The sequence below is a fragment of the Mustela lutreola genome, chromosome 3, assembly GCF_030435805.1.
Source record: "Mustela lutreola isolate mMusLut2 chromosome 3, mMusLut2.pri, whole genome shotgun sequence".
Taxonomy (NCBI): Eukaryota; Metazoa; Chordata; class Mammalia; order Carnivora; family Mustelidae; genus Mustela; species Mustela lutreola.
This window is the reverse complement of record NC_081292.1, coordinates 74,658,258-74,675,812: the sequence shown is the minus strand read 5'-3', so window position 1 is coordinate 74,675,812 and position 17,555 is coordinate 74,658,258. Positions and strand designations below refer to the sequence as shown.

Genomic DNA, 17,555 nt, shown 5'->3' with positions numbered 1-17,555 from the left:
TTTGATAATATTGGTCAAAATTTAACAAACGTTTGACTTCTTTTAGAATAAGGAATCATGTAGATAAATAAGAAATTAAGGCCTTGATCTCAAGAACAGAGAAACTCACTATATAATAAAAGGCAGAGTGAAACTTCTGAAGTGAGAGAAACAATGTTAGACTGATGTCATTTTTTTTTTTAAAGATTTTTATTTATTTATTTGATAGAGAGAGATCACAAGTAGGCAGAGAGGCAGGCAGAGAGAGAGGGGGATGCAGGTTCCCCGCTGAGCAGAGAGCCCGATGTGGGGCTTGATCCCAGGACCCTGAGATCATGACCCGAGCTGAAGGCAGAGGCTTAAACCACTGAGCCACCCAGGCGCCCCTAGACTGATGTCATTAGAGGTATCCTTACAAAAGTGGCTCTTGACTGAGATTTTGAGAGAAGTCTTCGAAGTACATTCCAGGAAGAGAAAGCAAGTTTTTGCAGATATAGGGCAAAGAAGAACTCAACCAGGTGGGAAATAGCAAGTAGTTTGGGGCTAGAATGTTGTAATGCTTAGAAAGAAATGATGTGAAATGAGGCCATAAAAATAGTTTGTGAAGTAAAATCATTGAGAAATCCTTTATATTTTAGAAGAATGTTGAGTTAATTAAGGTCACATACTTAGAGCAAATCTGAAACTGAATCCTTATCATAAGGTGGGGTTATATTTATTATTTAAAGAATGTCTGAAAAGCTTATTTCTTTCCTGGGATTAAGTTTGAGTATTTGTGAGAATGAAGTAACTTCTGGGGAATGAGTGAGCTAAGAGTTGTTCAGACAGTTTTGGTTAATTATTTGTTTAAGGGAAAGCTTCTGTGAGGGAAATGTTTGAGAAAACTGCTTTCTGAGTTTTGAAATTTACCACTCAGCCAGTTTATTTTTCATAAGGAAAAGGGGATCTTATAGGTGGCCAGTGGCAGAACTAGAAGTAGAAACCAAAAATAGTGATAGTACTAGATTAAAAGTCAGCATTTATTCCAGTGAATTTTAAATGATTTTATGATGTCAATAAAATGATTGGAAACATAAATAAAACATGTTTAAGAAGGAAGCTTAATGATTTTTTTGAGACACAGAAAAGGTAGTGCCTTTTGTTTCCCTGGATTAATAGAATCAAACAATTTCTTATTGTGCTTTCTCATGAATTTGCATTTTATTCACAAATACAAGCCCTATATTCTCCTTAAAACTGTATCAGGCCTTTTTTTTTTTTTTTTTTTTTTTTTTTAAGGTTTACTTTATTTCTTTGAGAGAGAAAGGCAGGGTGAGAGCATGAGTAGGGTAGGCAGGGAGAGAAGTAGATTCAGGCCTGATGTGGGGACAATCCCAGGACCCTGTGATCATGACCTGTGATCATGACCTGAGCAGACACTTAACTGACTGAGACACCCAAGCACCCCTGTATTGGGCCATTTTTATTTGGCATTTTTATTCAAGGGTCTAGCCCAGGAAAATTAAGCAAAAAAAAAAAAAGAAAGAAAGAAAAGAAAAATTAGTAACTTAGACAATGAATTTGAATTGACATTTTTCCAAAGATCTACAGATGGCCAATAAGCAGATGAAAAGGTACTGAACATCATTGGCTATTAGAGAAATACAAATCAAAACTGCAGTGGGATGCTGCTTCACGGGAAGGTGGCTGTAATAAAAAAGATAATAGCAGGTATTGGCAAAGATATTGAGAAATTGGAACTCTCCCTTACATGCTGCTGGTGGGAATGTAAAGTGGAACAGTTACTTTGGAACCCAGTTTGCAGCTCCTCAAAAGTGAAACAGTTACCATGTGACCCAGCAACTCTGCTCTTAGCTGAATACCAAGAGAATTAAACATATATGTGTTTACATAAACGCTTGGATGTAAATGTTCATTAGCATCATTAGTAGCATTATCCTTAATAGTCAAAAAGTGTGAAAACCTAAAATGTTACTGACTGATGAATGGATACCCAGAATGTAGCATGTCCATAGTGTGGAATGTTTGTCAGTCATAAAAAGGAATGGAGTACTGGTACATGCTATAGTATGGGATGAACTTTGAAGGTGTTAACATTAAATGAAAAAGAAACAGATACAAAACTCCTCATATTCTGTGATTCTTAATTAAATATCCAGAATAGGTAAATCACGAAGCAGGAAGTAGATTTTTAGTTGTCTGGAGCTGGAGGGAGGGGAGAATGGATAGGCATGGAGTTTTGGGGGGAAGGGTAATGGAAATGTTCTAATACTAGATGGTAGGGATGGCTGCACAACTGCAGATCTATTAAAATGGTAGAATTGTGTACTTTAAAAAAGTGAATTTTATGATGTGCAACGTATATACATTTTTCCTTAAGATTTTTTTTTTTAAGATTTTATTTATTTATTTGACAGAGATCACAAGAGAGGCAGGCAGAGAGAGAGAGAGAGAGGAGGAAGCAGGCTCCCTGCTGAGCAGAGAGCCTGATGTGGGACTCGATCCCAGGACCCTGAGATTATGACCTGAGCCGAAGGCAGTGGCTTAACCCACTGAGCCACCCAGGCGCCCAAGATTTTTTTCTTAAGATTTCTTAAGAGTTCTTAAAGATTTATTTATTAAAGAGTGAGCAGGCTCATGAGTGGGGGATGGGGTAGGGCAGAGGGAGAGGCAGAGAGAATCTCAAGCATCCTGCACTGAGCTCTGAGCTGATGTGGGGCTTGATGTCCCCTGAGATCATGATCTGAGCCAAAACCAAGAGTTGGATGCTTAACTTACTGTGCCGCCCAGATGCCCCAATGTACATAAACTTTTAAAAAAGTATTGTTATTCAGCATTAAATGAAGAGACAGAAATCACATAGTAATTTAAACAGTGAAAAGATTTAATGTATAGTATTATTAACTATAACATGATTAAAGGAACAAGAATTGTAAAAAGTAAAGTAGGTAAAGAGAACTTTAATGAATACAGGAAGAGCAGATTTAATAAGTATCTGTTAACCTCAGGGGTGAGTTAGAGTGCCCCAAGAAGAGGCTGCCCTCTTCCCATGCCTGACAGCCCAGGCCTTGTTGGAGAGTGCAGCTGTTGCTCAGTGGATAGTGAAGTTGATTTCTCAAAACCACACTTACTAGAAATCTCCCTGTGGAGTGTTTGTGGAAGTTACAGGAAGGTGCTGCACCTTGGAACTTGCTGCACATGAGGGGAGTGTTAGGGAAAGCTACACATGGGGAGATGCCTTGTAGGTGGCACCATGCTGAGAAGCTGCTGAATAGTGCTGGGGTTGGTGTTGGTTTTGTGGACTGAAGGAGTTGGCTGCTTAAGCAGCTGCTTCCTGCCAGGAGCAAGGTGCTAGGGAAGCAGGTTCTTCAGGAGGCTGGCTGGAGTGGTATACTGGAAACTGGAATGAAAAACCTTATCTCCTCCAGTGTATCTCCAGCTCCCTACACTGACGAACTTCAGCCTCCTGCTAGCTGGCCAGACAGAGCATTATATAAAGGGCCCACTTCCATTTGCAGAGCCCCCAGGAATGCGTGGATTTGGAGATGATAGGTAGTAAATTGATAGCCAGCTCAAGAACCTCTGATACTCCTGTGCTATGCCAATTTGGTATATATTATTTTGTTGGGTTTAAAGAAAGTACCAGATACTCACCTCAAAATTTTCAGATACATATTCTTGTGATACTTTTAGAGAACTTTGTTTTAAATTCTTACATTATTACATAAAAGCCAGTGGTCATTAAAAAACACTGAACACTGTTTAAAATGTAATAATTTCCATCTTATTCCTCAGTCCTTTATTATCTGTATCGTTAATGTGTCCTAAAGATAAAATTACTGTTAGTGATTGGTGTATATTGTTTTTTCTAAATACATATATAAGAATATATCTGTGTGTGTGTGTGTGTGTGTATTTATTTCATAGATATGGTCTAGGAGCCCTTATAGGTTTTTGTTCGGATATAATGCTTTCTCATTTACCAAGCACTTGTGTAAGCTAGGCAAGTCACATAACTGTTCTATTTGATTTTTTAAACTTTTGAAATTAAGGGACTTTTCCTGAAAGGAAAATTTAAGATCTTCAGTGAATATAGTTTGATAGTAGTAGTAAGGAAAGGGGGATGTAGTTTGGTAACCAGTAATCAGTTTTTAGTATAGGCTAGATGTTCATATTTTTCTGTGTTTTGCAATTTAAGTGTTTCTTATTGTGTTAAAAATTTATAGATGTTTGTATGTTTTGCTGTTTTACACATATTATTTAAATTTCAGGGATGCCTTGGTGGCTCAGTTGGTTAAGCGTCTGTCTTGGGCTCAGGTCATGATCCCAAGGTCCTGGGATTCATTTCCACATCTAGCTCCTTGCTCAGCAGGGAGCCTGCCTGCTTCTCCCTCTGCCTGGGGCTCTCCCTGCTTGTGTGCATGTGCTCTCTGACAAATAAAATCTTTAAAAAAAAAATCTTTTTTTTCCAATAAAATTAGAATTACAGGATTTTTTTTTTTTTCCTTTAGAAAAATCCTGCAAAAATGTCTCTGTACCCATCTCTTGAAGACCTGAAGGTAGACAAAGTTATTCAGGTATGTTCAAGTTGTTTATGTACTTTTCTTCAATATATACAGGGTCCTCATTGTGCTTATAGATGAAGTGAAGCAAAGAACTTAAATAGCAGATGTATCCATTTTTACATTTATACATTTTTCAGTTTATTGATTGCAGACTAAAATTACAGAAAAGCTACAGATTTTTTTGTCACTGAATTAATGGACATGGGATATTATTTCTTTAAAACTCTTTCAACAAAGATTGATTTTAAGACTAAAATTTAAATTAAATACCATATATTTGAGTTGGTAAAATACACTTCAATTCTCTAGATGGTGATAGTTTTGTTTAAAATTAGTATACATTGTTCTTTCAGATAGGACCTATCTTTAAAAATAATTCTTTGCCTTTACTTTAAAGTTAATAATTACAAAAATGCTCTTTGAAGTATAAAAGCACCAATGAAAGTGAAGTAATTTATTTCCTCTTAGGTATAAGTAGCAGACAGTTCGTGTATTCATCCTCTTAATGTTTAAATGTTAGATATTACAATTTTTTGTAGTCCTTCGAGTAAGTTTTAGCTTTGAAAATAGGTGCTTCTGCTTAAGAAAGTTTGGGAATAGGGGTCAAGTCTGGATGTTTTGTAAGTTTTAATTCTGTTCATTTGGGGATAATTTGTAGTACTTCAAAGCTGCTTACACTAAGAATCCTTTTACTTGGGGCCTTGGCCCTAGTGTACTCTAAGTAAGATTTACTTCTTAATAATTACTTAATGAGCATAAAAATTTATTACAAACTGGTGATAAGTCTTAAGCAATGTCAAGTATAAACGTGTCTTTTAGGCAAAATGTTGGCTTTTCTAGGGTGAAAACCCCCAGCAATAATAGTGGAATTGTTACATATAGCAGTGATTGGGTAAATATGGGGGGAGATCATGGTGAACACATATTCTACCTCATAAATCCACTGAGGATATTAAAATGTGGTTTGTAAAATCTCTGAAATCTGTTCCTCTCGTAAAGGCTTTGATGCTTCAGTGTTAAGAGGTTTGTTCAGTTACCTTAAATGCTCTATTCTTTCTTCAGTATTTTGTCAGTATTTTTCTCATGGGGTGTTCATCTGAACACACATACTTTGTTTTTAAAAAGCTTTTAACTACAATATGTTGCCTTCATGAATAACAAGCCATCATTATGACCTCAGAGCAATAAATAATAAGGATTTGCAGACATGTGAATGAATGACTAATCTGTTTTCATTCTTTTTTGTTAGTTTTTATAGAATTGAACTATTAAGCATCTGCCTTCAGCTCAGGTTGTGATCTCAGGGTCCTGGGATTGAGCCCCAGTTACACCACAGCAAAGTTGTAGCAGTGAACTGGCAGTTCTCATATTTTGTAAACTATTTTACAAAGGCATTAGGCTGTTGCTTTTAGCATCATAAAATCCCTGAATCTCTATCCATTATGAATCCTTAACAGAAATCTGTGGTAGTTACACCTGTATAAAATAAACTTTTAAGAAACAGTGATGTAGTGGCACCTGGTTGGCTCAGTCGGTTAAGCATCTGCCTTCAGCTCAGGTTATGATTCCTGAGATTGAGCCCTGCATTGGGCTCCTGGCTCCCTGAGGAGCCTGCTTCTTCCTCTTCCTTTGTCTGCCACTCCCCCTGCTTGTGTGCTCACGCTCTCTCTCTCTCTCTCTCTCTGTCAAATAAATAATAAAATCTTAAAAAGAAACAGTGATGTAACAGAGACTCAGTCTTTACTAGTTTCCTAAGACCGTGAGCGTGGCTCCACACACATGCTCTGGCAGTAACTGTGTGCTTCTTGGGGGACCTCATTACTTTTTTTTTTAAGTACTTTGAGATTCCACGTAGGTCTGAAATAATATGCTACATTTAATGACATAAAGTCTTTAATTCCTTGATGTACCATCTTTTCTGTTTTACTTTTACTACAGATTGCATAATAAATATGACTCTTAGAGAGCTTTCTATATATAGTATTCTTACTTCAGTATTGTTGTATAAGAATAAAAGCAATGAGTGAAAGAATAGAAAATAATAACAAATGTAAAAAGGAACAGTTTAAAAAATTAATACATTTTATTATTTTTTTATTCTAGAGAGGAGAGTGAGCAGGGGAGAGGCAGAAATAGAAGAAGAGAGAATCTTAAGCAGACTATATACACTGAGTGCAGAGCAGGACTCGGGGCTTGATTTCATAACCCTGAGGTCATGTACAACCTGAGATGAAAGCAAATCAGGCACTTACTTAACCCACTGCGTTATCCAGGTGCCTCACTACATTCTGTTTTTTTTATTTTTTAAGATTTTATTTATTTATTTGACAGCAAGGGAGGGAACACAAGCAAGGGGAGTGGGAGGGGAAGAAGCAGGCTCCCCGCTGAGCAGGGAGCCTGATGGGGCTCGTTCGCAGGACTCTAGGATCATGACTTGAGCCCAAGGCAGATGCTTAATGACTGAGCCACCAGGCGCCCTACATTCTATTTTTTAAAGCAGTTTTAGGTTCATAGCAAAATTGAATGGAAGGCACAGACTTTGCATCCTAATTGCCCCTCCCCCAACATATACACACAGTACATCCTCCTCCACTCTTAGTAGTCTCACCTGAGTGGTGCATTTGTTACTTCGGATTAACATACATTAACATGTTATTACCACTCAAAGTCGATAGTTGACATTAGGGTTCACTCTTGGTGTTATATACTTGGTGTTGTTTTGACAAATGTGTAATGACATATAGACACCATTGTAATACTGTATAGAATGTAGTATCATATAGAAGTCTATTATATAATAGTGCCCTAAAATTTCTTGTCTATTTTTCCCTCCCTCTTTACTCATCTCTGGCAACCAACTGATCTTTTTACTCTCTCTCTAGTTTGCCTTTTCCAAAATGTCATACATTTGGAATCATACTATATTCAGGCTTTTCAGATTGGTTTCTTTCACTTAATAATATACATAGAAGTTTCCTCCATTCCTTTTCATGGCTTTATATTTATTTCCTTGGAGTGAAAAAAAAAAATTTTTTTTTCCTTAGAGATTATCCAAGAAGTAATCTACTGCCTCCTAGCTCCTTTTAGCTGATATTTGGTGAAAGAACTTTGAAAATTCAGTGTACTTTGAGTTTGTAAACTATTATTTAAAAAATTACAGAGATTTTCATTGCATTTTATTTCAATTTAGAGTGTGACAAATTGTAAAACAATAAATACTTCAGTATGATGTAATACCAAGCATATCAGAACATTTAAAATCCAATGAGGGAAGTAGAATCCAAGGCATTTATAGGCCTGCTTACTTAAATTAAGCATACATCACTCCAAGCATCTTTGGGACTACTTTTGTCATTAATTTCAGGGCTAGGCTAAGGTGTAAGTATAAACTTCATTATGTGATCCACATATTTCCAATTAAGTAAAAAGTGATAATAGAGATTGGCCATACAACCAATCTTGTCTCTAAATGATAATGGCTATTTTAGAAAGTCAGACATATCCGTATAGGAAAAAGGATTTTGTCCTGGAATACTTACTATGACATAGGCTATGAAGGCAGCCTGAGGGGAGTTCCTGGCATACTTGAACATGAGTAGCATTTTTATTTTTTTTAAAGATTTTATTTATTTATTTGATAGAGAGAGATCACACCAAGTAGAGAGGCAGACAGAGAGAGGGAAAAGCAGGCTCCTTGCTGAGCTGAGAGCCCTATGAGGGGCTCGATCCCAGGACCCTGAGACCACGACCTGGGCCGAAGGCAGAGGCTTTACCCACTGAGCTACCCAGGCGCCTCATGAGTAGCATTTTGATAAATATACATTACAAGATGATTTTGAGAAATTTGTTCAAAAGTTACAAATTACATTATTTTTATCATTCTTTTATGTCAGTGATAAGGTATTTTTCCTACTTAGTAATTTCTTTTACTTAGGATAGTGTATTCCCTTCTTTTAGTTGCTAAAATGAAGATGAGTATTATTTCAGTAGGATATGCTACAATGGCAAAATATTAGCAGCTTAGCAGGTACTTAAATTTTAGGTGTTTTTTATGTGTTTTATGTGACTTGTATGAATATAGTAGAGCTTTTTTCTTATGCAAATAAAATATTATTAGACTAGTTAATAAAAAATGAAAAATGTAAAATGTGCAGTCATATTTCACAATGCATTTTGAAAATACTGATTTATTAATTTGTAACAGCACTATGAAATACTGGCTATATGGGACTTAGTCAAAGTTTATGTCCATAGTGTTAAAATATTTAGAATATGAAATGTACTTTAGATTTGCAGATTTTCTTTGAAAAACATGTTGAAGTGTTTAAAATTAAACTATTGTTTAAATTAAAAAAAATTTTTTTTACTTATTTATTTTAGAGAAAGAGCAAGTTCAAGCAGTTGGGGGGAAGGAGCAGAGAGAGAGGGAGAAAGAAAACTTCAGGCAGACTCTGCCCTGAGCAGGAACAGATACAGGACTGGATCTCAGACCCTGAGATAGGACCTCAGCTGAAATCAGGAGTCATTTGCTCAACTGACTGAGCCACCCTGATGCCTCAGAATCAAGTGTTACTGAATAAGACTTCAGTGTTTAAGTTTCTTTTTAGAAGTAATAAACTTGGGGCACCTGGGTGGCTCAGTGAATTGGGCCTCTGCCTTCAGCTCAGGTCATGATCTCAGGGTGCTAGGCTGTAGCCCTACATTGGGCTCTCTGCTCAGTGGGGAGCCTGCTTCCCCCTCTCTCTCCCTGTTTGCCTCTCTGTCCACTTGTGATCTCTGGCTATCAGATAAATAAATAAAATCTTTAAAAAAAAATAAGTACTAAACTTAACTTACAAATCATATAAGACTTTTAAGTAAGTATATATATAGCATTGTTAGAATTTTCTTCTTTTCTTTTTCAGGCTCAGACTGCCTTTTCTGCAAACCCTGGCAACCCAGCAATTTTGTCTGAAGCTTCTGCTCCCATCTCTCAAGATGGAAGTAGGTTTATACTTTGGGTTCATTCTTGAACTGAAAATATTTAAGTCTTCTTTTACTGAAATAGGGAATCCAAGGTTTTTTTAACCTGCAGCATAAAATAATGTGGTTAAAAGTTCTAGTAATAAATAGAAAAAAATGTTTACTTAAAAAAAACCCTTTAATCAAGAAAGTGAACTATGAATATGAAGATAGGTTTTATAACTTAATCAGAATTAAGTAAATTCAGTTAAATACCAACCCTCCTAAATCCCTAACTTATGACTGATTGATTTATGAAGAAACTATGTATGTGAACTGTGCCCCATGCTACTACTCTTGAACTTCTGAACTGTCCTCCATCATTGGGGGTGAGGGTGGGTTTTAACGTTTCCAACCACCTCCTTTGGGGGAGCTTCCCAAATTCGGGAATCTTTATTAGGTCTCCATATACTTCTGGTTCCTTTTCCTTCTAAGTTTATAGGGAATTAGGACAGAGCCCCTAAATAATATGACTTAAGATAAAAAAAGTATTAAATAGGGTTTTATAGCCAGATATAACTATTGGTAACATTCTTTTAGAAAATTCATTTTAAGTGACAAATCATGTAAAAAAGAACATTTGGAAATACTACATAATTGCGCTACTAAGTTAAGTACCGTTAATATTTAAATATACTGTTTCTAAGATTTCATTGGAGTGTGGTTAACTTTTCTTAAAATGGTAAGATACTAAATATAAATACACTTTTACAAGCCTTCAATTTTTTTTTATTGTAGATCAGAGGAATCATTTCATAGCAGCATTTATTAAATGAGTTGTAAAGTTGCTGACTTGACAATAAACATTTTAGTCTGATCTGAGGTAGAGAATCAGTGGCATGCTTATGAAATTCTTAATCAAAATAGGTTTATTTTAGGAAAAAAGAAAGGCAAGATAATTTATTTGGAAGAATTATTTCCATCTTGACTATTTAAACTTTCTGTATTTCATGTTTCTAATTACCATTACAGAGATAAGGAGACGATTTTCCAAATTGCTTATTTAGATTCATTCTAGCTTTTATAAAATACATGTAATTTTTTAACACAAGTAGAAGCCCATAATAACAACAGTGTTCATTTTAAATATTCTAATTTTTAATTCATTCATATTAGATCTCTATCCTAAATTGTATCCGGAGCTCTCCCAGTACATGGGCCTGAGTTTAAATGAAGAAGAAATCCGTGCAAATATGGCCGTGGTCCCTGGAGCACCAGTTCAGGGGGTACGTATACTGTACTTAATTTTGAATTGTATAAAATCATATTTTAGACATAGACAAAAGCTCTCCTCTTCATGACCAACTCACAGATTTATAACTTTAGCATTGCTCTCTCTTTCTAATTTTAGACTGCCTTCTGGATATCACTTCTTAATGATTTACATTCTTTAAACCTTTTGCCACTCTTCTAATTTATTAGGAATTAAAGATTTATTATGACTATTCCATTCTCCTTAGTCTTCTGCATTTAGTCAGTTACTAAGACCTAGTGATTCTGTCCTCCCCATGTTTCTTGTATTCACTTTATCCATTCCAGTCCTACTGTAACCCTCTTCTGAATTTCTGTACTTACAACCTAGATTATCACAGTCATCTCTTAAATTTTCTCTAGTAACTTCATAATGGCAAACAGTACTAAGCTACTGCTAAGTTAATCTTTCTGAAGTATAGGTCTGTCATATCTTTTTTTTTGCTCATAATCTTTTAACATTCCAAAGTCTAAAGCTTCCTATAAAAGACCCCCAAATTCTAGGCTTTAAAATATGATGTATCCCTTAACAGCCTCCTTGTTGGAAGGCCATGACATTTTATAGTACTTATTATAAATATAATGAAAACATGAAGGTCAGGGTCAATAGCTATCTCATTGCCATAACCCCAGTGCTTAATACAGTACCTAGTATTACTTACCAAATGTTATTGAAAACTTGCTTTTATTAGTCAGGGCCCATTTGGTAGACAGTAGGTATGTCAACAGAAATAATTTTAAGAAATTAGGCAAAAAGGTTGAAGAATTAAAAAACGCAGGCATGGAAGACAGATGTAATTGCAGAAAGTTGCTTCTTCTTCTAGGACTGGAGTGACATAGGGAAGAATTTAGAGTTTTTAGAACCTAAAAGCTTGGGGGAAGGGCCCCTTGGAGCTGGGCTTCATCACACCGTAGAGGAGTAGACACCTGTCAGTACTGGTACCTCTGAGAGGTTGCAAGCAAGGCTGGTTCTGGAAGTGTGGTAGTAAAAGCTGGAGAATGGAATCAACTGCTTCCATCAGGGTTAAGGGTGAGGCCCAGGCAGAGCAATTCTTGGTAAAATTTAGGTTTCTGCCCACTTTCTGTTAAGGGGGACCCTATGATAACCATTTTAAGCTTTGCTGGTCACACATGGTTTCTGTTGCGTATTCTTGTTTTTGTTTCTTTTGTTTGCTTATATTTTAGAAATACAGAAGTAATTTTTAACCCAGGGGTATACAAAACTAAGCCAATTACCTCTGCTATAATGGAGTAGTCCTACCCTTATGCCAAGATGTGGCAGTGCCAGTTACCATAGCCGTTTCTGGGCAGTGGCCTGTGGTATCAGTTACTGTGCAATATTAATTACCCCTTAGTATTCACATTCCCAGCTGAATATTTTTGATGTAAAGACAAAGTATAAAGTTCACTGCTATGAAAAATTCATGTATTTACAGCAAAGGAGGTATGGAGGAACAAAAAAATGTTATTTACAGAAAATTTACAGGTACAATCAAAGAAGGAAGTTATGGCTACTGGGATTCTTATTTTGGTAACTGTTCATGAGGCTGTAGTTAGTATTATGATTCCCTTTGTCTATTATACATTTTTTTTTCCTAAACATATAATGTTTTTTTATCCCCAGGGGTACAGGTCTGTGAATGGCCAGGTTTACATACTTCACAGCACTCACCATAGTACATACCCTCCCAGTGTTATTATACATTCTTTATCCCATTTGCCCTCAAGACCACCTTGAGCTGGTCTTTTCTTAATACCTCGTGGGGTGACCTAAACCATTTTGAAGTGTCATTATCTCCTTCTTAAGCATCTTGCTTTTTCTCTAGTTTTTGTTACTGATTCTATTAACTGTTTCCATGTAGTGAATTTTTCATTTCACCTACTGTATTTTTCTTCTCTAGATGTTTCATCTGGCTTTAAGTCCTTGAGCATACTGCACAAATTTATAGTAACTGTTTTAAAATCCCAGTTTGCTAATTTTCTGATCTGTTATTTCTGAATAACAGATTTTTCTCTTTATTGTAGATTACATTTTCCTGTTTGTTCACATGCCACCAATTCTTTTTAAATCAGAATGGGACACTGAATTTTACATTTTTAGGTGCTGGATTATGTCTTTAAAGAGTGTCAGCACTTGTTCTGGCAAGGAGTTAAGTTACATGTACATCAGTTTGGTCCTTCCGAGGCTTGATTTTACACGTCGTTAGGGTAGGTCTGAAGCTGCCTTTATTGTAGGGTTATCGTACCCCCATTACTCAAGATGGGTGTCCCCTTGGGTTCTCTGCTGAAGGCCCTGGGTGTTCAGTGAGCACACCGCTTTTGCTCATAGAACCTTGGATATCTCCCAACCCTGTGTGATCTGCAGGAAGGTTCAGCTTATAGCTTCCTGCATGTACTTTGCCTGGCCTCTGGAGCTTTACCTCACAGATACAGAGATTAGTATTTAGCAGAGGGTTCCAGGAGACCTGTACATAGATTTCTGGAGCTTTTTCTCTGTATAGCTTAGCTCTCTTTTTTATGGGACTCATCCCTGAAAATTCTTGCTGTTTTACATGCTGCTTCAGCCTTTCTGATTTTTGTCTCCTCAGCTTAGAAGAGCACAATGCTTTGCTTGAGATTTGTACTTCAGTGTTCTAGTCCAGATAGTGGTCTGGGTAGAAGGCCAGGTGATGAAAAGGGCTCACCTCACATTTCTTTTCTGTCAGGGATTACTGCCCTACCTTGCCCAATACCCAATGTTCAAAAATTTTTGCCTTCTATTTTTCCAAATTTTTAGTTTTTTATAGCAGGAGGGTAAGCCTGGCTCTATTACGACTATAAGCAGAAGTCTGTTACTGTTTTTAATTAATTTTACTGTTGAACATGGAAGACCTAAAGGGCACCTCAGAGAACCTCCAGGATTCCAAATATAGTCTAGAATCCATTATCTTCTTGGTAACTAGAATTAATCACACTAGCCTTTTCAGTAATCTCCTCTTGCCTATTCAGTGGCATATAAAATCTAAAACATTCAGTTGATGATCTTCTAATTCAGGGGAAGCGTGTTCCCCAGTGGAGTCCTTCCTCCCTCTTAAATAAGACCTTCACACACCTGTCGGGACAGAATGCAAAAGTTTTGTGTGTGTTTACATATAACAGTGAGAGGAACCATTCCCATGGCCACACCTTGGTTGATACCTTTTATTTGGGCCTTGGAAGAAACTGCATCATGTATTTCATTGCTTATTCAAAGCATATATTTTTATCCTTTAAGGTAAAACCCCTTTCAGTGTGTTGTCTCCCGCGGCACCGTGAATGAGTAGAGATGACAATCAGTAGCTTAAGAACCGACACATTCCCGGCACTGTGCCAGGTGTGGTAGATACTGTAGTGAACCACAGCAGTGCCCCCTTCCCCAGGACACACACTAGTGAAAGTCATATTGTAGACAAATAATAAACCAGTGCTTATGACATGAACCAAGTGGAAGAAGAGTAAGTGAATAAAATGCTAGGGCTATATTTTGACATAGGGAGCATATATGTTCTCCCTGAGGGGTTGACATATGAATAGAGAACTGAGTGAAACGAGGGAATAAGGCATGTGAATGTCCGGTGGGAAAACATTCTGTACAGTATAGACAGAACCTGAAGGCTTTCAGGCAGAAATGAACTTAGTGGACTTGAGACTAGATGTGTGTGACTAGCAGAGGAAACAAGGCAGGACATGGCAGTAGATGGCATTGGAGTGGTAGTGGGGACCAGGTGCTCTCTGGCCTTGTAAACCATGGTGTAAGGAATTGGGATAGAGTGGTCTGATCATAATGATTTCTTCATTTCTTTCTTTCTTTTTTTTTTTTTTTTTTTTGTAATAGATTTCTGTGCTTGCTCTGTGGAGAATCAGGAAGATGATCTAGGTTATTTTAGTAGCCTTTGCCGGAAATAGTTGCATGGGGAAAGGGGACAGTGGTAATGTGGTGCTGGTCATAAGGAAGAACACCTAGAAAGTCAGGTACTTAAAAATACTGCTGGAAAAAATATTTTCCAAAAGTAAAACCCACTCCAAAGCCCCCTCAACACTTTGTTCTGTATTCCACCTAAACTAAATAATTCATTTGCTAAATAAAGTTTTTCTGTTTCTATCCCATTACCTGTTTTTCCTCTGTTTCTTATAGCTGTAGTCATTTCTATTTTGAACTTTGTAATCTCACAAGTAATACTTCCTGGCATTGCGTTCTGATTTCTAGTGTAATTGTGTGTGTACATTATTCCTGTTAGACTATCAGCTTTAGAATATGCTATCATAATGAATTCTGAACAAAAATTTGCCGCCTCTAGTGATTATGTAGTTGAGGTTCCTCTTTCCCCTATTATTGCTGCTTTGAGCATCACAGTTCTTAGGTAGGTCAGAGGTTTTTTTGACAGATTCCAGTGAAGAAGTCTTTGATTAGCTCTTCCCTCACTATCTTTTTGGTTGAGAAAAGAGGTTCACTTAAAAAAGCAGTTTTGATTAAGAAAACTTGAGAAAATTGGCAGCATGGTACCTGCCATGCTTCCCTCGTATAGCTGTTCTTGGTCAGTCTGGTTTGTGCATATAATTGGTTAATCCATACATGTTCATTACAGAGAACGAGAAATGTGTTATCCTGTCTTATGTGTGTCAGCACTCATGTAAACATGCAGTTTTAATTCTCACAGTGGCACTGTGAGGTAAGAAGGTTCCTCCTTTTAAAGAAATGCTGAAAGTCAGTAGATGGCTAATAAAGATCAGACCCTCTGGAAAATGTTGTGTGAGTTTCAGAAGTTTGATAAGGCCTTTAAGCTCAAGGATAATACATTTGAGTGGAGATAAGCCAAAGTATACAGGAAGCAAATACTAGTGAATTCAGAAGGTAAGTCATTGAATCTATTGGAGGTGATAAATTTCCTTAAGAATTAGTAAATAAGGGGCGTCTGGGTGGCTTAGATGGTTGAGCACCTGCTGCTTTCCCCCTGCTTCTGCCTCTCTTCCCTCCCTGCTTATGCGCGCTCTCTCTCTCTCAAATGAATAAATAAAATCTTTAAAAAAAGAAAGAATGAATAAAAACTAGGTCCTTTTTGGGTAAATCAGACTTTATCTGAGGGTAACAGTATGCAGATTACTTTTTGGGAAACCACAACTGAGTATATTTGAGTTAATTAAAATGTTTCTAAGTATTGACACATTGTGTGTGTTTTTATTAGCAGTTGGTGGCAAGACCTTCTAGTATGAACTATATGGTGGCTCCTGTAACTGGTAATGATGTTGGAATTCGTAGAGCAGAAATTAAGCAAGGGATTCGTGAAGTCATTTTGTGTAAGGATCAAGATGGAAAAATTGGGCTCAGGCTTAAATCAATAGATAATGTAAGTGTTTTTCATTCTATTTCAGTTTGTCCAAATAGCTTGGATATTAAGTGATCACTGTTAGAATAATTTACAGTGAGAATGTTCATGAATTACAATACTGAATTTATAATCAAGATCATTTTAAATCTGCTAACTTAAAATTTTCTACTTGGAGATGCCTTATTGTGAAGAGGCAGGTTGGTACTTCATTACCTTTAATGAATTTTTTTTTTGAGTCTTCTGGAATAAAGTTCACTGGGCTTTATGTATTATAACGTAGTTTCTACAAGTAAAATTATGGTATTCAAAAGGGCATCGTATATGATGTTAAGAGACTGACCAGTGAGAATTGGTGTCCATTAATGGTGTGTATTTTTAAATTAAATAATGATCATTTAACTTGTGAAGTGGGTTTGCAGGTTTATTATTTCCATCCTTCATTTTGATTTAATGGGTCATTTTTTGGAGTAAAAGTGATTTTCTAATTAGGGCAGCTTTTCCTTTACCTTTGTAATTACTCTCCCTCTTCACCTCACCATACTGAAGAAATTAAATAGGGTTATTCTCCTAGGAGGCATTTAGGATTGTTCGGGATGTGCTGAGTCTTTATTCCGATTTGTGGTTTTAGGTATTACCTCTTGGATTCCTTATTAATCTTAAGTCTTGTTAGCTCAGTGTGTCCAGCTTTTTCACACAGAAAATGACAGTGAGTATCCCATACTGGTAAATGGCTGAGGCTGATCTTAGCAGGAAGCCCCAACCCAGATTGCCTACCCAGAGAGCTGAGGGCATCAGTGGTCCTGACTTTACCGCTCTCCCTTCCTTTTCAGTGAGTAATATATGCTGCCCATCTGCCAGGATTTCTCCTTTGCTCCATCCTTTGTCTTAAAAGACAAGACACTCTTCATAGGCCCCTAGCTCCAATGCAGTTACCCCTGCAGTGGATTTCTCCATTTGGCCAAGACTCAGTTGCTCTGACCATTTTACATGGTGCCTCTGGTTTTCAGTACTTCCCTGAAGTAAACTGTAAGACATAGGACATGTCTGACCCAACCTAGGAGGATAGAAAGGGTCCACCTTTGTAGATGCTTTCATATTTTACCAACTTTACTCTTTATACTTTTACATTTTCTTCAACATCTGAGATTGGGAGTTTATAGAAGGATAAATATCCACATGGATTTAGTTCTTCGTCGACTGAACTTGAGTTTTCTATATTTCATAGTGGATTCCTTCTAAGTACAAGTGGTATTGAATGTACCCACCTTTTTAGGCTGTTAAATAAACTCTAGTCTTATTTATCTAATTTAGCAAATGGGTTAAGGAGTCCTTCAGTTGTAAGGAGATTTATGACCTTTCACTAAATTATCATTTTTTAAACTAAAAGAAATCACGAAATTTCTAACCGTTAGAC

General features: G+C 36.7%; 1 protein-coding gene across 3 annotated transcripts in view; it reads left to right on the top strand.

Annotated features, from left to right (window-relative positions):
- SDCBP (syndecan binding protein) overlaps window positions 1–17,555 on the top strand; it is a 37,618-nt gene that overhangs the window by 15,229 nt on the left and 4,834 nt on the right. The window contains exons 2-5 of one of the 3 annotated variants that reach the window (XM_059166398.1): window positions 4,491–4,556; window positions 9,449–9,527; window positions 10,662–10,771; window positions 16,001–16,159. In XM_059166398.1, the coding sequence (XP_059022381.1) occupies window positions 4,506–4,556; window positions 9,449–9,527; window positions 10,662–10,771; window positions 16,001–16,159 (399 nt within the window). In that variant the 5' untranslated portion in view covers window positions 4,491–4,505. Of the gene's footprint in view, window positions 1–4,490; window positions 4,557–9,448; window positions 9,528–10,661; window positions 10,772–15,997; window positions 16,160–17,555 lie in introns of all 3 variants that reach the window. The other 2 variants (XM_059166397.1, XM_059166399.1) reach the window with 2 other exon arrangements.